General features: G+C 29.8%; 1 protein-coding gene across 2 annotated transcripts in view; it reads right to left on the bottom strand.

The window, feature by feature from the left end:
• RpI135 (RNA polymerase I subunit Rpl135) overlaps positions 1-17,336 on the bottom strand; it is a 45,167-nt gene that overhangs the window by 21,393 nt on the left and 6,438 nt on the right. For both annotated transcript variants that reach the window (XM_011051221.2, XM_011051220.2), the window contains exons 9-10: positions 17,040-17,147; positions 8,638-8,814 (exon numbers count right to left, since the gene is read on the bottom strand). In XM_011051221.2, the coding sequence (XP_011049523.1) occupies positions 8,638-8,814; positions 17,040-17,147 (285 nt within the window). The remainder of the gene's footprint in view (positions 1-8,637; positions 8,815-17,039; positions 17,148-17,336) is intronic.

The raw sequence follows: 17,336 nt of genomic DNA, 5'->3' as shown, positions 1-17,336 counted from the left end.
CGATAAGGGACGAGGATCATTCTAAATAACATATAAGTTTTAATAAATTATAGTAATAATGTACCCCTCCCATTAATCCAGAATAGTATAAATCATATTAAAACGCAACTGTTGACGAGATATTTAATTGTTTATGATTTTTCATGCGCGTTATATACTTCCTTCATAAACTCGAATAGCAAGAATAATTCAGTAGAAGTAGAATTTTACCAGAAAAAAATTATAAAGCAGCATTTCTCTTCACGAAAATCTTCGAAAAGCGATCAGAAAAGAAACGTATATGTTTGAGACTCGAGACTTGTGAAGAAAATATCCGAAAAAAATCGAATAGTTGCAAAAAGCACGTTTTTCGCTTATAAAACAAAAGATATTGATTGTATAGAAAAAAGTTCCATATGAAAAATGGAGATATTCGAAATACCTACAAAATGAGACGTGAAACATTAGAATCGATCTATTAGTTAAGAGAAAAAAGTAAAAACCATCGGAAAGTTTTTTTTCATTTACTCTCTGTTTATTGAGATTTAAACGTAAAGCTTCGAAATTTTCGTAAAATGTAGCTCTCGTAATGATGAACAAATTTAGTCCTGAACGAGCCTGAAATGTTCATCAGTTTTTGCAAAAAGCTATTTGTTCACTAAAAACTTGTCTGCGGAAAACTTAATTTCTTCATCTTTGAGCAGTCGTACAGCAATTTACAGGGATGATTTTTCTTCTTCAAGAATTGCACTATCACATATTAGGTGTTGGAATTAATTCGTAGCGTTTTACAAGTGATGGGAAGTACTTTCATTAATGTATTTTTTAATGCTCATGTGAAATAAATAACATTCTTTCATTAAAAAACGCTACGAATTAATTCCAACACCTAATACATTTAGTAACAAAACGATTTTTTGCATTTAAACTATTAGAAAATGATTTTGAAAAGTGAGTATTAATATAAATTCTTTTATTCATATAAAAAAATGGAATAATTCCGTTAATACGTATCATATCAAATAGCCGTGTAAAGCATTCGACAGCTGACATTTTTCTACGCATTTAAAAAGGATATCCTCCGATTATTAGATTTTAAAAAAGAAGTCTAAAGTGTGGCTCTAATTTTAAAGATTAAGAATTCCGTTTATCAATTTATTAAGGAAGAATTGAATTTGTTGTTAAAAAATTTTTAAATCTTTTACTGCCGAAAAAGTTTGTTTAAAACCTCAATTGGAAAATTGGGGAACGCGAGGGTAGCGCGCCGGAGGGAGCGAGCCGGCGCGCAGTCAAGTGAGGAAGATCGGGCTGCTCGGCGACTCGAGCGTATCTAATTTCGTGCGTTAAAATTTACTGAATTTACATTTTCTCAGCAATAAATTGACGTAGAAACATGATTTTTTTTTTTAATCTAAGATAGCTCAACGAGAAACAAATAGCTTAACCAAATGATTCGCAAAATAATTATAATCATGAAATTTTTAATTTTCCTTTTCTTGAATGTTTATTTTCGGTTCTAAAAAATCACATTTGAGTATGGAGTGCAGTCTCATTGACAAATTTGAGTCACATGAGCTACGTTTCTTTATTTAATATTCTGAAAAGTATTCACGTTACGCTAACATTTGTTAAATTACTTATTAATTCTTACTAAATTACTTATTAATTCTTAATTACTTATTTATTCACATGTTATATTTGCAATTAAATTCACAAAAAAAATTTTGTACTGATAATTCCGTACATATAATTATCCAATTAAACACTTTGTAGCACATTACAAATAAAGAAACATAGATCATGTGACTTAAATTTTATTAATGAGACATGCATTCCATACTCAAACATGTAATAAACCGAAAAAATAAAAATTTAAGAAAAGAAAAATTAAAAATTTCATGGTTACTCTTTCTTTGCGATGTTAGGCTAGTTGTTTATATCTCTCTACCCATATTAAAAGAAAATCATGTTTCTACGTCAATTTATTGTTCAGAAAATATAAATTTAGCAAATTTTAATGCATGAAATCAGACACGCGCGAGTCGCCGAGCGGCCCGATCTTCTTCACTCCACTCGGCGCGCTGTCACTCTCGCGTTCCTCAATTTTCCAATGGTTTTAAATAAACTTTTTCAGTAGCAAAAAATTCGAGAATTTTTTAACAAATTCAATTCTTCTTTGACTTGGTGCCATATAGAACTCCTAATCTTAAAAATTAGAGCCAGTAATTTAAAAAAAAAATTGTTATCTCGACTCCTAATAATCAGAGGGTAATCTTTTTTTTAAATTCGTAGAAAAATGTTAGCTGCCGAATGCTTCACACGGCTATTTCATATGATGCATATTAACAGAAATATTCCATTTTTATACGAAAAAAGATACCCACTTTCCAAAGTCATTTTCTAATAACTGCAACTTTAACTGCAAAAAATCGTTTTGTTATTAAATGTACGTGATAGTGGAACTCTTGAAGAAGAAAAATCACCTCTGTAAATTGCTGTGCGACTGCTAAAAAATGAAGAAATTAAGTTTTCCGCAGACAGGTTTTTAGTGAACAAATCGCTTTTTGTAAAAAGTAATGAACATCTCAGGCTCGTTCAGGGCTAAATTTGTTCGTCATTACGACAGCTACATTTTCCGAGAATTTCAAAGACGCTTTGCGTTTAAATTTTAATGAACAGAGAGCGAGTGAAAAAATGGCTTTTTTGGTGTTTTTTAATTTTTTTTCTATTTAATTAATAGATCCATTTTAATGCTCCATATCTCATTTTATAAGTATTTCGAATATTTACATTTTTCATACCGAATTTTTTTGCATACAATCAATATCTTTCGTTTTATAAGCGAAAAAACATACTTTTTGGACTTATTCAATTTTTTCGCATATTTTCTTTACAAGTCTCGAATCTCAAACATACGCATTTTCTTTTCTGATGGCCTTTCAAAGATTTTCGTGAAGAGAAATGCTGGTTTATAATTTTTTTCCAGTAAAATTCTACTTCTACTGAATTATTCTTGCCAGTCGAATTTATGAAGAAGATATGTAACGCGCATGAAAAATTGTAAACAATTAAATATCTCATAAACTGTTGCGTTTTATGTAGCATGATTTATACTATTCTGGATTAATGGGAGGGGTAGTAATATACTATTACTACAATTTATTAAAACTTACATGTTATTTAGATACCTACTCCTTATTGATGCTGGAGCAGCCGAGAAAGCATTTTCGGTCGCTTAAAACAAGCAATTAGTGTGGGAAGGAACTCGCTGTCTCATTCACTCTCGGCGCGCCGAAGGCGAGCACAAGTACATGGGCTCGTGTTTGAATGTTTAGCTACTGGTTTCGCCAGACTGCCGTCTGATTCTGTGTCGCTACCGTCAACGCAGAGTTCTTGGCTGAATAGTCAGGAGCCTTAATTGTAAATCTTCGTAAGTATAAAATAATAATTTTAAGAACGGAAAATCGATTGAAAGAATTGTAAAATCAATGAAAGTGATTAAAATATAATATAAAATAAATCATATATTGTAATATAATAATATATTTAAAAAACCAGTAAATATACCGAATAGAGGACTCTCACTCTCCTCTATAACCTTGACCTTGACATATATTGTCATGGTCATAATTCTGAGTAATCTCCAGCAGGTTTTAGCTATCACTCGTCCTTAAAAAGTTGTTAACAAAAAATTCGAAAAAATAATGTTTTATTTCGGCTATATATAACAGAAACTGTTCTAAACTATATCCACCTGCTGTATTTCATCTCTCCCATTGCCTAGTAGCACGCGACTTTCCACTAGAATACAAGTTCACTGCTTTAGCAGAAAATTTGTAAATATGTAGTTTAGAGGAAAGTCATGGTTATATTATTATATACCCATGAGTGTATAATAACCTAACTCTAACCAAATCATATATCGTAAACTACGTATGCAGAGTAAAGCAGGAAAAAATTTTCTATTCTAAAAACAAAAATTATATTTAAAAAATATGAAAGTCATGTGCCCCCAAGCAGGGAGGGAAAGTGGGGTGGGAGTTGCTTCGCGTAGAAAGTTGAAAAATGTACTTTAAAGCAGAAAATTTCTGTTTTATATGGTGGAAAAAGATATTATATACGTTTTTTCTTAAACTTTTTTTGTTGGAGGTTACTCAGAGTCATGACAACATATGTCAAGGTCAAGATCATAGGAGGAAAGTCCCCTATTTGATATAATTACCAAAAAACCTAATAAATTACAATAAAATAAAAATAAATATAAGAAATACAAAGTCTAATAAGCAGCTGATTTCTGAGAAATCTAAAACAATGTCGATTGTTATGATGAAATAAATGTATATAAAATTTAAATTCAAATCTGTGTGGATATATAAATATAACAAATAAACAATTTAAAAAAGTTTTACATGCTCCTTTAATAATTATTCCGAAATTGATTGGCGTAGTCTTTCTCTATAATTGTTATTTGTTTATAATAATTAATTGTGTGCAAAATTGATCTTTGCAATGTACTTTTTATGTCAGAAATATTTTCTTTAGTAGCTAGTTCTATTTCCAATTATTATTTTTTGGCTTTTGTTCTGGATTAGACCTTTATAGGTTAAAAAAATTAAGAAAGTAAAAATAAATTTATTTTGAAATAAAATAATAAAATTATAACAAATTAATATGAACATTTTGATTTCACTAAATCTTTCTCAGTATAAAACAAAATGAAGAACATTCTAGTAAAATCATAAAATCAATAAAAGTGATTAAATTTACGTATTTTTTAATTTAACGATGTAATTATACATAACATTTCATTTAAACATTTCATTTCAAATTTTGTCGTACAATTTCATGTTATATTATAATATTATTACTATTATATTAAATTAATGATATAATTTTGATTGTTTGAAACTTCGAATCTTCGAAGCTTCGAAATTCGAATGTCAAAGTCTTCGAAGCAAATCGCTAGTCCTATTTTTTAATAAAATGATGAATTAATTTTTTCAGTAACGAGTGACTTTTCCATCTTTGATGTTACCATTACAGTTATAAAAAAATTCGTCATTTTGCCAAATCGTCGTTATTACAGAGTACAGATAACGTAAGTAATGGCGCTACAAGTAATTAATTACTTCTATTCCCTAAGATAAATTAAGATAGAAGGACATATCTTATGCTATCTTATACACATTCTATCTTAAGTATAGACAAAATAATATAGATCAAGATAGTATAGATAAAATAAGATAGAATAGATAAAATCGTAATTTTTTAAACTATTATAATCTCGTTTCTGAGAAAAGTCTATGGTAGGATTTGTGTGCAATTAATTAAAGAAGCCTCTGAGCCTTATCTGTCATTAAGTTATACGTGAAAAGTCACATTTTCAACATTTTTTCTCTCTTATTTCATCGTTAAGGCTCCTAAATAGTCAATCACAATCATATTGAATCATATTGAATGAAGCGAGAAATGACACGTTAATTTTTATTACGTGGCATTTATAAATAAAGACAATTTAGATAAAACAAAATGATAAAATTGCTTTAAAACATTTGTAAAAATGGACGAAGTGCTTTTATTCAATGCGCATGCATAGCTTATTTTCACTTACACGTGCCTTTTATCATTTTTCACAATTATTTACTGACTGTCAAGGGGGATAGTTTTCGTCCATTTTTACAAATATTTTAAAACAATCTCATTTTATTTTTTCAAATTCTTTATTTATAAATGGCATGTAATAAAAATTAACGTGTCATTTTTCGCTTCTGACGTCTCGATTCAATATGGCTGTGATGACTATTCAGAAGCCTTAATCTACCGTAGAATTTTGCATACGTCAATTTCGATATTTCATTTTATAAAAAAATTAAACATTTCTATGATAACTCCGATTTACTAAAGAACCTTAAGCAGATTTCTGAAAAATATGACGAACTAAACGTATGGTGTCCAATCTCTTACTTGGAGATACATCTTTATTGCAATGTAAATATATACAGCAAATGGCAGGGCACCAGCAAAATTGCTGTTACAAAATCAGTCAATAGATAACAATATAGTATTTAAGCAAATAAAATAGATAGAAAAATCTTGAGCGCCACATATCACATAATACATGAGACAAGTACATCATTGACATTATACTAACATTTACATTCACATTTATGATAAAATTACATATATGATTACATTTGCTTCACTGACAAGGGGAACACCAGGTGATGATTTCGGGAATCTTGATGCGCTTTTTACAGGCTGTTTTTGAGCGAAAAAAAAAACGTTACATGTCCGATCATTGACTCATAGTTTCGAAGAAATTGATTTTTTAAAATAATTATTGTAATAATTTGAAAAACGCACTATATTGGAAAATATCAATACTTTTTCAAAAAATTTTATTTTATTTCATTGAATATTAAAGATAAAATTACACCTGGGTGGATGATTTCTGAACCTCGGATGATGATTCTGAACACAACAAGTAGATCGCACGCCAGTCGAAATGTTGCTCATCTCAGTAAACATTCGACTCACTCACGCGCGCAACAATTCTCTTGAAGAAGTATTTCAATAAAATTTATCAGCATGGAAAACGATAGAAAATGTTTATGATGAAATCGCATATGCTAATAGAGTGGAAAATGCGATTATTGATGCTGAGCAAGACATCTTTGTCGCTCTCAAAACAAGATATAACTGATGATAATATTACAACTGGCTGAAAAAGTGCAAAGTTCCAAATTTTCTGAAAGAGCACAGATTACTGGAAAGAAAATTGCGGAATTTGTGACAGAAATGATTCGTGATTTTAATTTCAAAGATGAAGAATTACTTTTGACGGAAGAATGCATCACACAAGAAAGTATTAACATGACTACTTCTAATATTTCATCAATTTATTACACAGTATAAATATCAATTATTATAATTTACTAGAATACATAACTAGCGAAATAATTGCCAATATAATCCGTATGTTCAAATAATCTGTTCACAAAAATGTATATATTAGTGGAATTATTCACAATTAATACAAAATATATTTTATTAATTATTGAAAAATGAAATTAATTTCTTTAACGAATCATTGTGATGCATTCTTCTGTCAAAAGTAATTCTTCATGTTCTTCAAAATGAAAATCACGAATCATTTCTGCCACAAATTTCTAAATTTTTTTTCTAATAATCTCTGCTTTTTCGGAAAACTTTCCACTTCTTCAGCCAGTTATAGTACAAAATTTAACTACAAATTTTCAACCTATCAATTATATCTTGAGAGCGACAAAGATATTATTTTGTCTTACTCAGCAATAATCGCAATTTCCACTCTATTAGCATATGCGATTTTATCATGAACATTTCCATCATTTTTCATGCTGGTAAATTTTATTGAAATACTTCTTTAGTTTAGAGAATCGCGTGCGTGCGTGAGTACGTCAAATGCTTACTGAAGTGAGCACCATTTTGACTGGCGCGCGATTTATTTATTGCGTGCAGAATCATCATCTGAGATTCAGAATCATCCAGATGTAATTTTATCCTTAAAATTCGGTAAAATAAAATGAAATTTATAAAGATATTGATATTTTCCAATACATTATGTTTTTTAAATTATTACAATAATTAATTAAAAAATCAATTTCTTCGAAACTGGGAGCCAATGGCCTGAAGTGGCCGGACACGTATCGTTTTTTTTTTTCGCTCAAGAAGCCCGTAAAAAGCGCATCAAAATCCTCGACTGATGCTCCCCTTGTAAGTTAAAAATAATACCATGTATGCATTTGCGCGGATATCAAATTCGCAAGAGATGAAAAGCAATCAGTGATATCGATCGAATCACAAAGATGTGAAAGATACAATGTAATCAGCAACAGTCGAGCGAAAAAAGCCAGAGAAGGGGAATTTGTAACGTGTGGAGGGAGCATATTGTAAAACTTAACTGAAGTACAAAGAAAGGACTGGAATTTAGCAGAGATGACAGAGAATGGATAAGTTATTTTAATGACGAGTGTCAGGAGGATCAGAGGAGTGAAGCTCTGAACTAAAATGCAGAAGGTTACATAAATAGGAAGGAGTACTGATCCTAAGAATACAGAAAGTAAGACAACACAAGTGAAGAACGAAACCCTGGCGAATTTTAAGCCATCCAGAGCTTAAGAACAAAGGAGTTATATGATCGAATTTACGAACACAATATGAAAAACAAAGACAGAAGCTCTGAATGTATTGGATGCGATTGAGTAGTTGCAGACTGAGAACAGGAACGTATACCACATCGGCATAGTCAAACAATGAAATAACCAGATGATTGAGAGACATGGAGCTTTTGTGAAGTAGAGAGAATATGGCGAAAGGGATAGTGGAGGCGAAGTCAAGAGTAAGCGGCCGTTCATTTGGTGGTCACATACGATTCGAAAGATCATGAAGAGTTTAAATGAACGCCTAGGATTCTAATGGAGGAGAAGCAAAGAATTGAAATTGAATTAATATTGACATTAAAGGAATCAACACGAGATAGTACATATACAGATGTGATCCGACGATGAGCAGGAAAGATTTGGAGGGATTTAGGGCATTAGAAAAGGCCCATGTAGTCTCTAGATAGAATCATTTGATATTAGAAACAAAGTATTAAATAACAAAATATAAGCTCACCGTGTATGCGATAACGGCAATTATTGCATTAGTACCCATCGCAAAATCGTCCATATTAATATTATCGTAATGTACCGGCCTAAAGAGTGGAGTGGCAGGTGTTTGCAGCCTGTACATTTTCGTTTGTGACTGCTGTTGCCAATTATGGCACGGTGTAGCCATTGTTTGTTTACCCATCTGTGAAGTTATTGAAAAATTTATATATTTCAATCATTGTGCTATTAAAATGCATTTACAGTCTGCAAAATTCAGATGCGATTCGAAAGTTTTAATTTTAGGATTATTATATTATTAGTAATAATTTTCAGAAGAAAAAGAAGAAAATCAATGTAAGCCAGCCACAGGTTGTCCATGTGTAAGAATTCCGTATATTTGAAGTGAAATAAAAATTACAGACGTTTCGACCCTTATTATTGGGTTATCTTCAATGTAAATTTGAAACAAATTCATCCGTTAATATAACTGTTGTTTCGCGGGTTTTCTCCGTGTCTAAATCCATTCTTAGAATGCCAACGTTTCGTGAGCCTTGCAGTCCACTTCATCAGAGTGAGGAGCAGCCTAATACTGAGCTGTTCCTTTGAGCCGTTCCCTTTATATTATCCTGCTTGGAGTGATGGGGTAGAAAAATTGTGGGTAGAAAAACGAAAAACTCCCCTTCCTAGATGTTCTTGATACTGTAGGTATCAAGTTGAGGCTGCTCCTCGAAACATTGGCATTCCAAGAATGGATCCAGACACGGAGAAAACCCGCGAAACACACAACAATTATATAAAAAGCATCCATGGAAGTTTCAAGGATATCATCCGTTAATAATTAAAAAATGTATACAATCGGTTAATACATAGGTCAAACGAAACGATTATTAAAAGCTAGATTATCTGAACATCGTAATCACATCAATAGACGTATTAATCAACACTCTGTTATTATGAAGATTACATAGATTGAAACTCAATCATGAATTTGATTGAAACAACATTAGAATTTTGAATAAAGAAAAACCTATAATAAGCAATCAATCTCAGAGTCAATTTACATTAAAAAAATAAAAAATGGATTAAATTTTTTAAACAGAAGGATACTGTTGAATTCTTTATAATTATTTTAAAAAAGACTAATTTTTTTAAGTTTTAATAGATAATGTTTTAGACTCAGTTCTTGTAATTTTATTTACATTAAAATAAACAATAACGGATTCCTGATAAATCGAATTACATGAAAATATATAGACACATAAAAATCAGGTGCTGATATCGGTGCGCAAAGAAATTATACATGCAGTTAATAAAAAATGATATATAATCTAAATATAAAAGTAAATAGTTTACAAAAGATAACATGTTTCGGCTGCAGCTTTGAGTCCTCTTTAGATCATATAATAAATAAACGCGTTAAAATATAGTCAAATACGTGTAGATATATTGTTCCTGTATATGATCGATGTATCGTTTGCAAGAAGTTGACTGATCGAGTGAAAAAGGACCAACATATAAGGGCTTAGAGCTAGAACCGAAACATGTTATCCTTGTAAACTATTTACTTTTATATTTAGATTTTATATAACTTTATTAATTGCACATAGACGTATCCAGGAGGGTAGTTTTGGGAGTTCAAATCTCACTCTCCCCGAAATTTTTTATTAATTATTTCATTTTGAAAAGGTCCCGTTAGCACACATCACGATAGCACACATCTATTTATATCGGTGTCTAATAATTTTTCACTGCTTTACTAATAAGAATATTTTATTTTGAATTGACGATGTACAGCCAGTCATAGAAAGGTTGCAACACTTCTTTTTTGATGAGTTTCGGAACTCAGTTTTGCTCATAGAGCGGTTGAACGTAAATGATTAGATCCATAAGTAAGAATCAATCGCTCGTAAATGATTAGATCCATAAGTAAGAATCGGTGAGCGCTGAGTGAAACTGTACTCCAAAATCCATCGAAAAAAAAATATTGCAACCTTTCTGTGAGCGGCTGTACATACCATATCGAACTCCTCTCTTTCATTTTTAAATGTAAAAAACATATACCTTTTGATTTTGTGTCAGTTTTTTGCTGTTACATAAAATATTTTTTTCTTTTCGTTGTAAGACTATATAAGTAATTTTTAATACTTTTGTTCGTTCGAGCTTTGATAAAATATGCAATATGTATAGGGAAAATTTTCGTAAAGTTTTTGTCCCACGCGAAAAACAGAACATACGCTATAATTGATACATCCTTGTAATAACTGTATTATCCTTCTTAAAACAAAATTCTTTAAAAAAAAAAAATAAAAATTATATGATGTACAAAACATTTTTCCTCTTCAAAGTGAGGTACGAAGAGATATTAAAAGTTATAAAAATATTCAAATTTCAAATGAAATTCATTAATATTAAAAATTATAATCATATTTACAAATATTAATGTTTGTAAATTACAACAAAATTGATGCAGTTCTTTTCAGTTACAATAGCAAATATTTTTTTTTGTCATTCCGATTGGTGCATGGTACATTCCTGGATTGATTGAATCCCTTCCTTTCCGAAAAAAAAATTCCATGATACGCCCATGTAATTACATATATAATTTCTTTGCGCACCGATACCCGCGCTTGGTTCTTATATGCTTACATATTTTCGTGTTTATTTACATTCTGTTTGTATTCTTTTATCCTACTTAATAATAATTTCATTTGATCTCTCACACTCTCCCGTAGTCTTACTACATAGGTCAGTCATCAGAGGTTGAAAAAGGAAGAAATTATTTACAGATATTTTATTGTTTTAATCGAGTTTGAGATATAAAAAGACTAAATTTAAAAGTGCTACAACATTAAGCGGAGCACTTGGAAGTAATTAAGCAATAAAGTTTTTTTTTTATCAAAACTCGAAAAGAGAAAAATGAAAAGAATATATAAAAATGACAGTTTTTTTATTGCTGCTGAAATGTCCTACAAAATGAATTTTTAACGAGTTTTGTACTATGAATAGAACCAAACATAGATTTTGGAAATACAGCGATTTGAAAATGAGTGAAATTTCTTGAAAAAACAGCAAAGATAGATACTTTTTCAGTTATTGCCTTCTACGTTTTGAGTGCATTGGAGAGTGACATAAGATAATTTAAAGTAGACATCTTACTGAAAAAAATGAATTTAAATTGAACTCAATACTATTGATACTTCCAGAGATATCGAGCTTCAAAATAGTAGCTTTTTTCACAAAATTTGTCCATTTTGTATATTATCATATTTGAAGTGTTTTTTTTCGTATATATAATAAATTAATAATTAACAAATCTAACATTAATAAAATAAAAATAAATTATTTTACATCACAACGACACAATGTAATACTAAGAATGATCGCTTTACCTACTTTGGAGCTCGATATCTTTGGAAATATCAATCATATTAAGTTCAATTTAAGTTCATTTTTTTCGAAAAAATGTCTACTTTAAATTATCTTATGTCACTTTTTATTCTCCGACGCACTCAAAATAGAAGGCAATAATTGAAAAAAATTCCTATTTTTGCTGTTTTTAAGAAATTTCACTCATCTTCAAACCGCTGTATCTCTGGTTCTATTCATAATACAAAGCTCGTTAAAAACTCATTTTGTAAGAAATTTCAGCAGCAATAAAAAAGTTTTTTTGTCATTTTTCGATATCTCTTTTTGTTTTCGAGTTTTAATCAAAAAAACCAAAAAAAATCTTTATTACTTAATTACTTCCAAGTGGCCCCTTAATGTAGCACTTTTAAATTTAATCTTTTTATATCTCAATCTGTCAAGCAAAACAATAAAATACCTGTAAATAATTTCTTCCTTTTTCACTGCCATTTTCATTTCTGAGGACTGGCCTAGTAAGCATGTTCGCAATAACATCATCGTCAATATATGTAACATAAATTTTATCCAAAGATTTTAATGACATTTTGATTAGTACTTTAAGGTTTTTATTATATTATTTTATATTTAATATATTACAGGTAATTAAAAATGTACTTTAAAGATTATGCGTTATGGGTTTTCTCCGTGTCCAGATCCATTCTTGAAATGTCAACGTTTCGTGAACCTTGCAATCCAGTTCATCAAGGCGAGGAGTAGCCTGATACTGAGCTGTTCCTTTGGGCCGTTCCCTTTATATTATCCTGCTTGTTCGAGTGATGGGGTAGGAAAATTGTGGGTAGGAAAACGGAAAACTCCCCTTCCTAGATGTTCTTGTCTCTAAGGCCCGATTGCATCAACGTTTGACTTTAAGTGAAACTTAAAACTCTCTCTGTCTCGTTTTAAAGCGAAAAAGAGACAGAGTTTTAAACCTCACTTAAAATCAAAGTAACATGCAATCAGGCTTAAGAAAGCTGACGGTACCTTAGGTCTCAATATGTCCAATGAATATATCTAACATTCGAATAAATGAATAAAAAATGAATGAAAATACTCATTCGAATTATTATTTCTTTTTTATTCGTTAAGAAACAAATAAATATTTTTTCATTCCATTTGAATGAATATTTTTTTAATATACGAATATTTTCATTTCGTATTCACTTTTACTCTGTACTATCTGCATATAGCTTGTAAGCCTACAAGAGAAAACAGAAATCTATAAAAACAATGACTACGATCATACCGTGCGCTTAGTTCGCGACTTATACGATAGGCGTCCTTGATTAATCTATAGATTAAACAAAGACATTTTTATTAAGAATAAATAATATATCTCGGAATTTAATGTCCACAACCATAATAAACATCGCCAAAATCCTATAAAATATTTATAACATTACTGTCATATAATCAGAATTATATGTATGGCACTCTAGCAAATAGATTTATAAATAAAAAATGTATTATATATCTTTCTAAAATATTTTTCAAAATTTCTAAGTTTTCTTTATAAAATCTGAATATTACAATGACACACAAAAATAAATAAAATTCATTTTTTTTACTTAAAATCATCAAAGTACCGATTATAGTTAAGAGATAACGATTGCTTATTGGAGCTTTCTTTTTTATATAATATTTTGTTTGAATATGAATACTCGCTAAATATTCATAGTTTTTTGTGAATGAATATTTTTTGAAAACTCAACATTTTAATAAATATATGATTACATATTTTTTTTATGTAAAAATTTTGAATAAATACAATTTGGAGCTCAATTACAAATTTTTATATTCATCGGGCATACTATTAAGCCATCAAGTGTACAGAAAACCAATACATAGATAAATATCTACATGCCATTACCCAGCACAAAAACAGTCAGCAGTCAACTCACTTATATATAGAGCTTTCACTATCTCTTACAAAGAAAGAACATCTACAGACAGAACTCAATTACCTAAACCTAGCCTTACAGAAAAACGGACACGACAAAAAAGATATAACCAAAATAATCAATAAACATGCAAACAAGAAAACGGACTCTGACACACATCCAGACGAAAGGATCCTATCTATTCTTCCATATGTCAAAGGAACAACAGATTGGCAGGATATTACACAATATTAGAACAAACACAATAGCAGAACTAGCTTCAAATCACCCAAAAATAGGACAAATCTTAAAAAATCCTAAAGATCAAAGATCTCCACTAAGCTCCGCAGGAGTATACAAAATACCTTGTTCCTGCGAGCAAGTATATACGTTGAAGAAACCGGGAGAATGGTCAATCTACAGATAAAAGAACCAATGTGATGTCAAGCTAAAACACGCCATACAGTCGCCTTATCAGAACACAACATCGAAACAGGACATAAAATACTGTTTAACAAAACGACCACAATAGCCATTACATCATACTTTCCAAGAAAGTATAGAGAAGCATAGAGATACAAAAATACCCTAACAATCTAAAGACAGATAATGGTTACAACATAAATAAAAATATGGAAGATCATCTTCTCCTGGTTATTGAAGACCGATCGATTTCCTCCACTTCCCCTTATCCCTATCCACAATCCTCTCCCCCCTCGCCTCCATCACTCGACAAGTAATATAATATAAAGGAAACGGCCCAGAAGAACAACTCAATATCAGGCTGCTTCTCGCCCTGATGGACTGCAAGGTTCACGAAACGTTTGCATTTCAAGAATGGATCTGAACACGAAAAAAAAACATGAAACGCATAATCTTTATATAGAAAGCACCCAAGCTTCAAGAATATTAAAAATGTATGTTGAATATTCGGTTAAATACAACAGACAACTTTTAAATTTTAATTATTTAAATATTGACATTAAATATAATATTAAGACTGTATACACTTTTTAATTATTCACGGATGAATTTGTTTCAAATCTACAATTGAAGATGACTCAATCATAAGGATCGAAACGTCTATAATTTTTATTTAACTTCAAATATACGAAATTCTTACATACGAGCAACCTGTAGCTGGCTTACATTGGCTTTCTACTTTTTTGCGATTTATCTTTGGAGCCTTCAATAAAGATTAAGAATTATTAGTAACACTCAAATAAGTAAGTAGTATTCATATCCGCAAATACAGACAGTAAAATATATTAATTGAAATATATTAATAATCTCAATATATAGGAGAAATCGGGACGCCATAAGTCACGGAGTACTATCATCGATTGTTTAACATAGAATCTAGAACGTTTAAATTAATACTACTGGTGCAATACAATTGTTACTTCATTGCCCATGCTTTTTATCTAGGTGGCAGCGATTAAATTCCATTATATTGAAAAGCATCGATCATTAATGGTTTTCGTGGTGCAATAGTAACTTTTTATCGTATAAAAATGTTTTAATATTGTTTTTGTATTAGAAGATACATGTATGAAGATAAAGTGCAAGTTTCTGCGCATCTTTTCTCAACTTACTAAGTTGCAAATAATAATCTAACATTTATTTTTTATAGTTTTCTATTAAATGTATAATTAAATGCATAATTTGGGTACCATGGATTATACATTAAATATTCATGATAATATGGGATAATATAGAAAGTATATGTACTAGGACAGTATATGTAAAAGAACAGCTTATATTTCTAAGCAATTAATTTTACTTTATCAAAATAAATTTTTTATCTTATATTGGTTATTTCTTATTTTTATTATTTTCTTATAACTTTCTATTTTATTATTTAATAATTAGAGGAAAGCCCCTTATTATAGGTAGGCGCCTAATATGAGGTAGAGGCGTTTTCGCAAAACTATTATAATAAACGTTATCTATTGGTTCATGAATTTATTTTATATTATTATTCTTTGATTGAAAACTGTTTAGTGAAAAATTCATTATTAGATCATGCCTGTAGTCGTTGCAAAAAACAGATTTTAGAATTTGGATGTCTTCAAGTTTCTTTGAGATGAGCTTTTAAACCTTGTTTATTATTTAATAAGTAAATATTTGGCAATAAATTCTTCATGTGGTGATAGAGTAAAATCGTTCTAATAGAAAAATACGTGATATGTTTGAATTGCTTAATTACAGAAATTATATTTGATGATCATAAAACCATAAGGCGTGGAAATCATAATATGAGATACCCCGGGTATTTCTAATATGAAATAACCTTTGCTTCTATGTCATAGTGAAAATCGTTGCTAAAATATAAATGTTATTGTATAATAATAAAAAGGACAATCGGAATAAACATCGAGTGCCTGTTTCTGCAATGCTTAGTTCCAATTACCTGAAGACGAGTCAGCTAAGTACAATGCATCGCATACTCATTTTGTACGCGCACTGGCTGTGTTTATTTATATTTCAGAAACATTAAATAAAGTTTTTTAATTGCAATACTGATGTATTGATGCAATACTTTGCGTTTTATTATCGATTTCTTGAAACATCTCATATTAGGAGCACAATTTTTTGACTTTGCGATTTGCTCACTTTTTACATTTCTTTAATTTATAAAAAAAATAAAATTTGAATTAAATTTTAACATTATCTTAAAGCTTATTAAATTCCCTTCAAAATGAAAACCTATTATTTTTTAAAATTCTGCCTATATAGATTTTTGGCATTTATCCAAAATGAACTCGGTATTTCATAATAGGAACCTTTCCTCTACTAGTTGTAATTATATTTTATTGTATTAGTGACTATGCTAAGAATGTGTAAGTTAATTGAAACTACTGTTACTTTTCAACTTTCGTCATCATTATTTCTGCATAATCTTACTGTTTTGTGTGTGACTTATAGCCCCGGGTATGGGGCACCATGGATCATTTTTTTAAAAATGTTTTTATTTTTTTCTTAAAAACTAATATTTACTAAATATATACTTATTAAATTTTGAAATATGCATTATGCTTTAATTATTAAAAAAAAATTATACAAAAATGTTTATATTTAGATGCACTTTTAAGAGTTTAAGTTTTTATGATTCATGGTACCCCGGTCTCCTATATGGATTTACCTGGCACTGATACATATTTCTCGGACTCTGGTTGCAATCCGGCAAAGGAATAAGATTAGCTAAATTGCTGAAAATTGTTGTTTGGCTTATTTCTTGATGAGTTGTTAACTAGTAAGAAAAAATAAAATTATCACGTTACATAGAGATTAAAAACTTACATAAATATAAAATTGTGTATACACAAAAATTATGTATACACACTCTTTAAATTTCTTGGTGAAATGTCATTTCAAAAGAGTTGAAATATTATCACTATTGAAAAAGAGTAAAAAATATGCACTTTTGAATATGAATAAC

Source organism: Acromyrmex echinatior, chromosome 3, assembly GCF_024713525.1.
Source record: "Acromyrmex echinatior isolate Ae372 chromosome 3, ASM2471352v2, whole genome shotgun sequence".
In the NCBI taxonomy this organism is placed as follows: domain Eukaryota; kingdom Metazoa; phylum Arthropoda; class Insecta; order Hymenoptera; family Formicidae; genus Acromyrmex; species Acromyrmex echinatior.
Note: the sequence above shows the minus strand (reverse complement) of the source record. Positions and strands in the feature narration are given on the sequence as shown.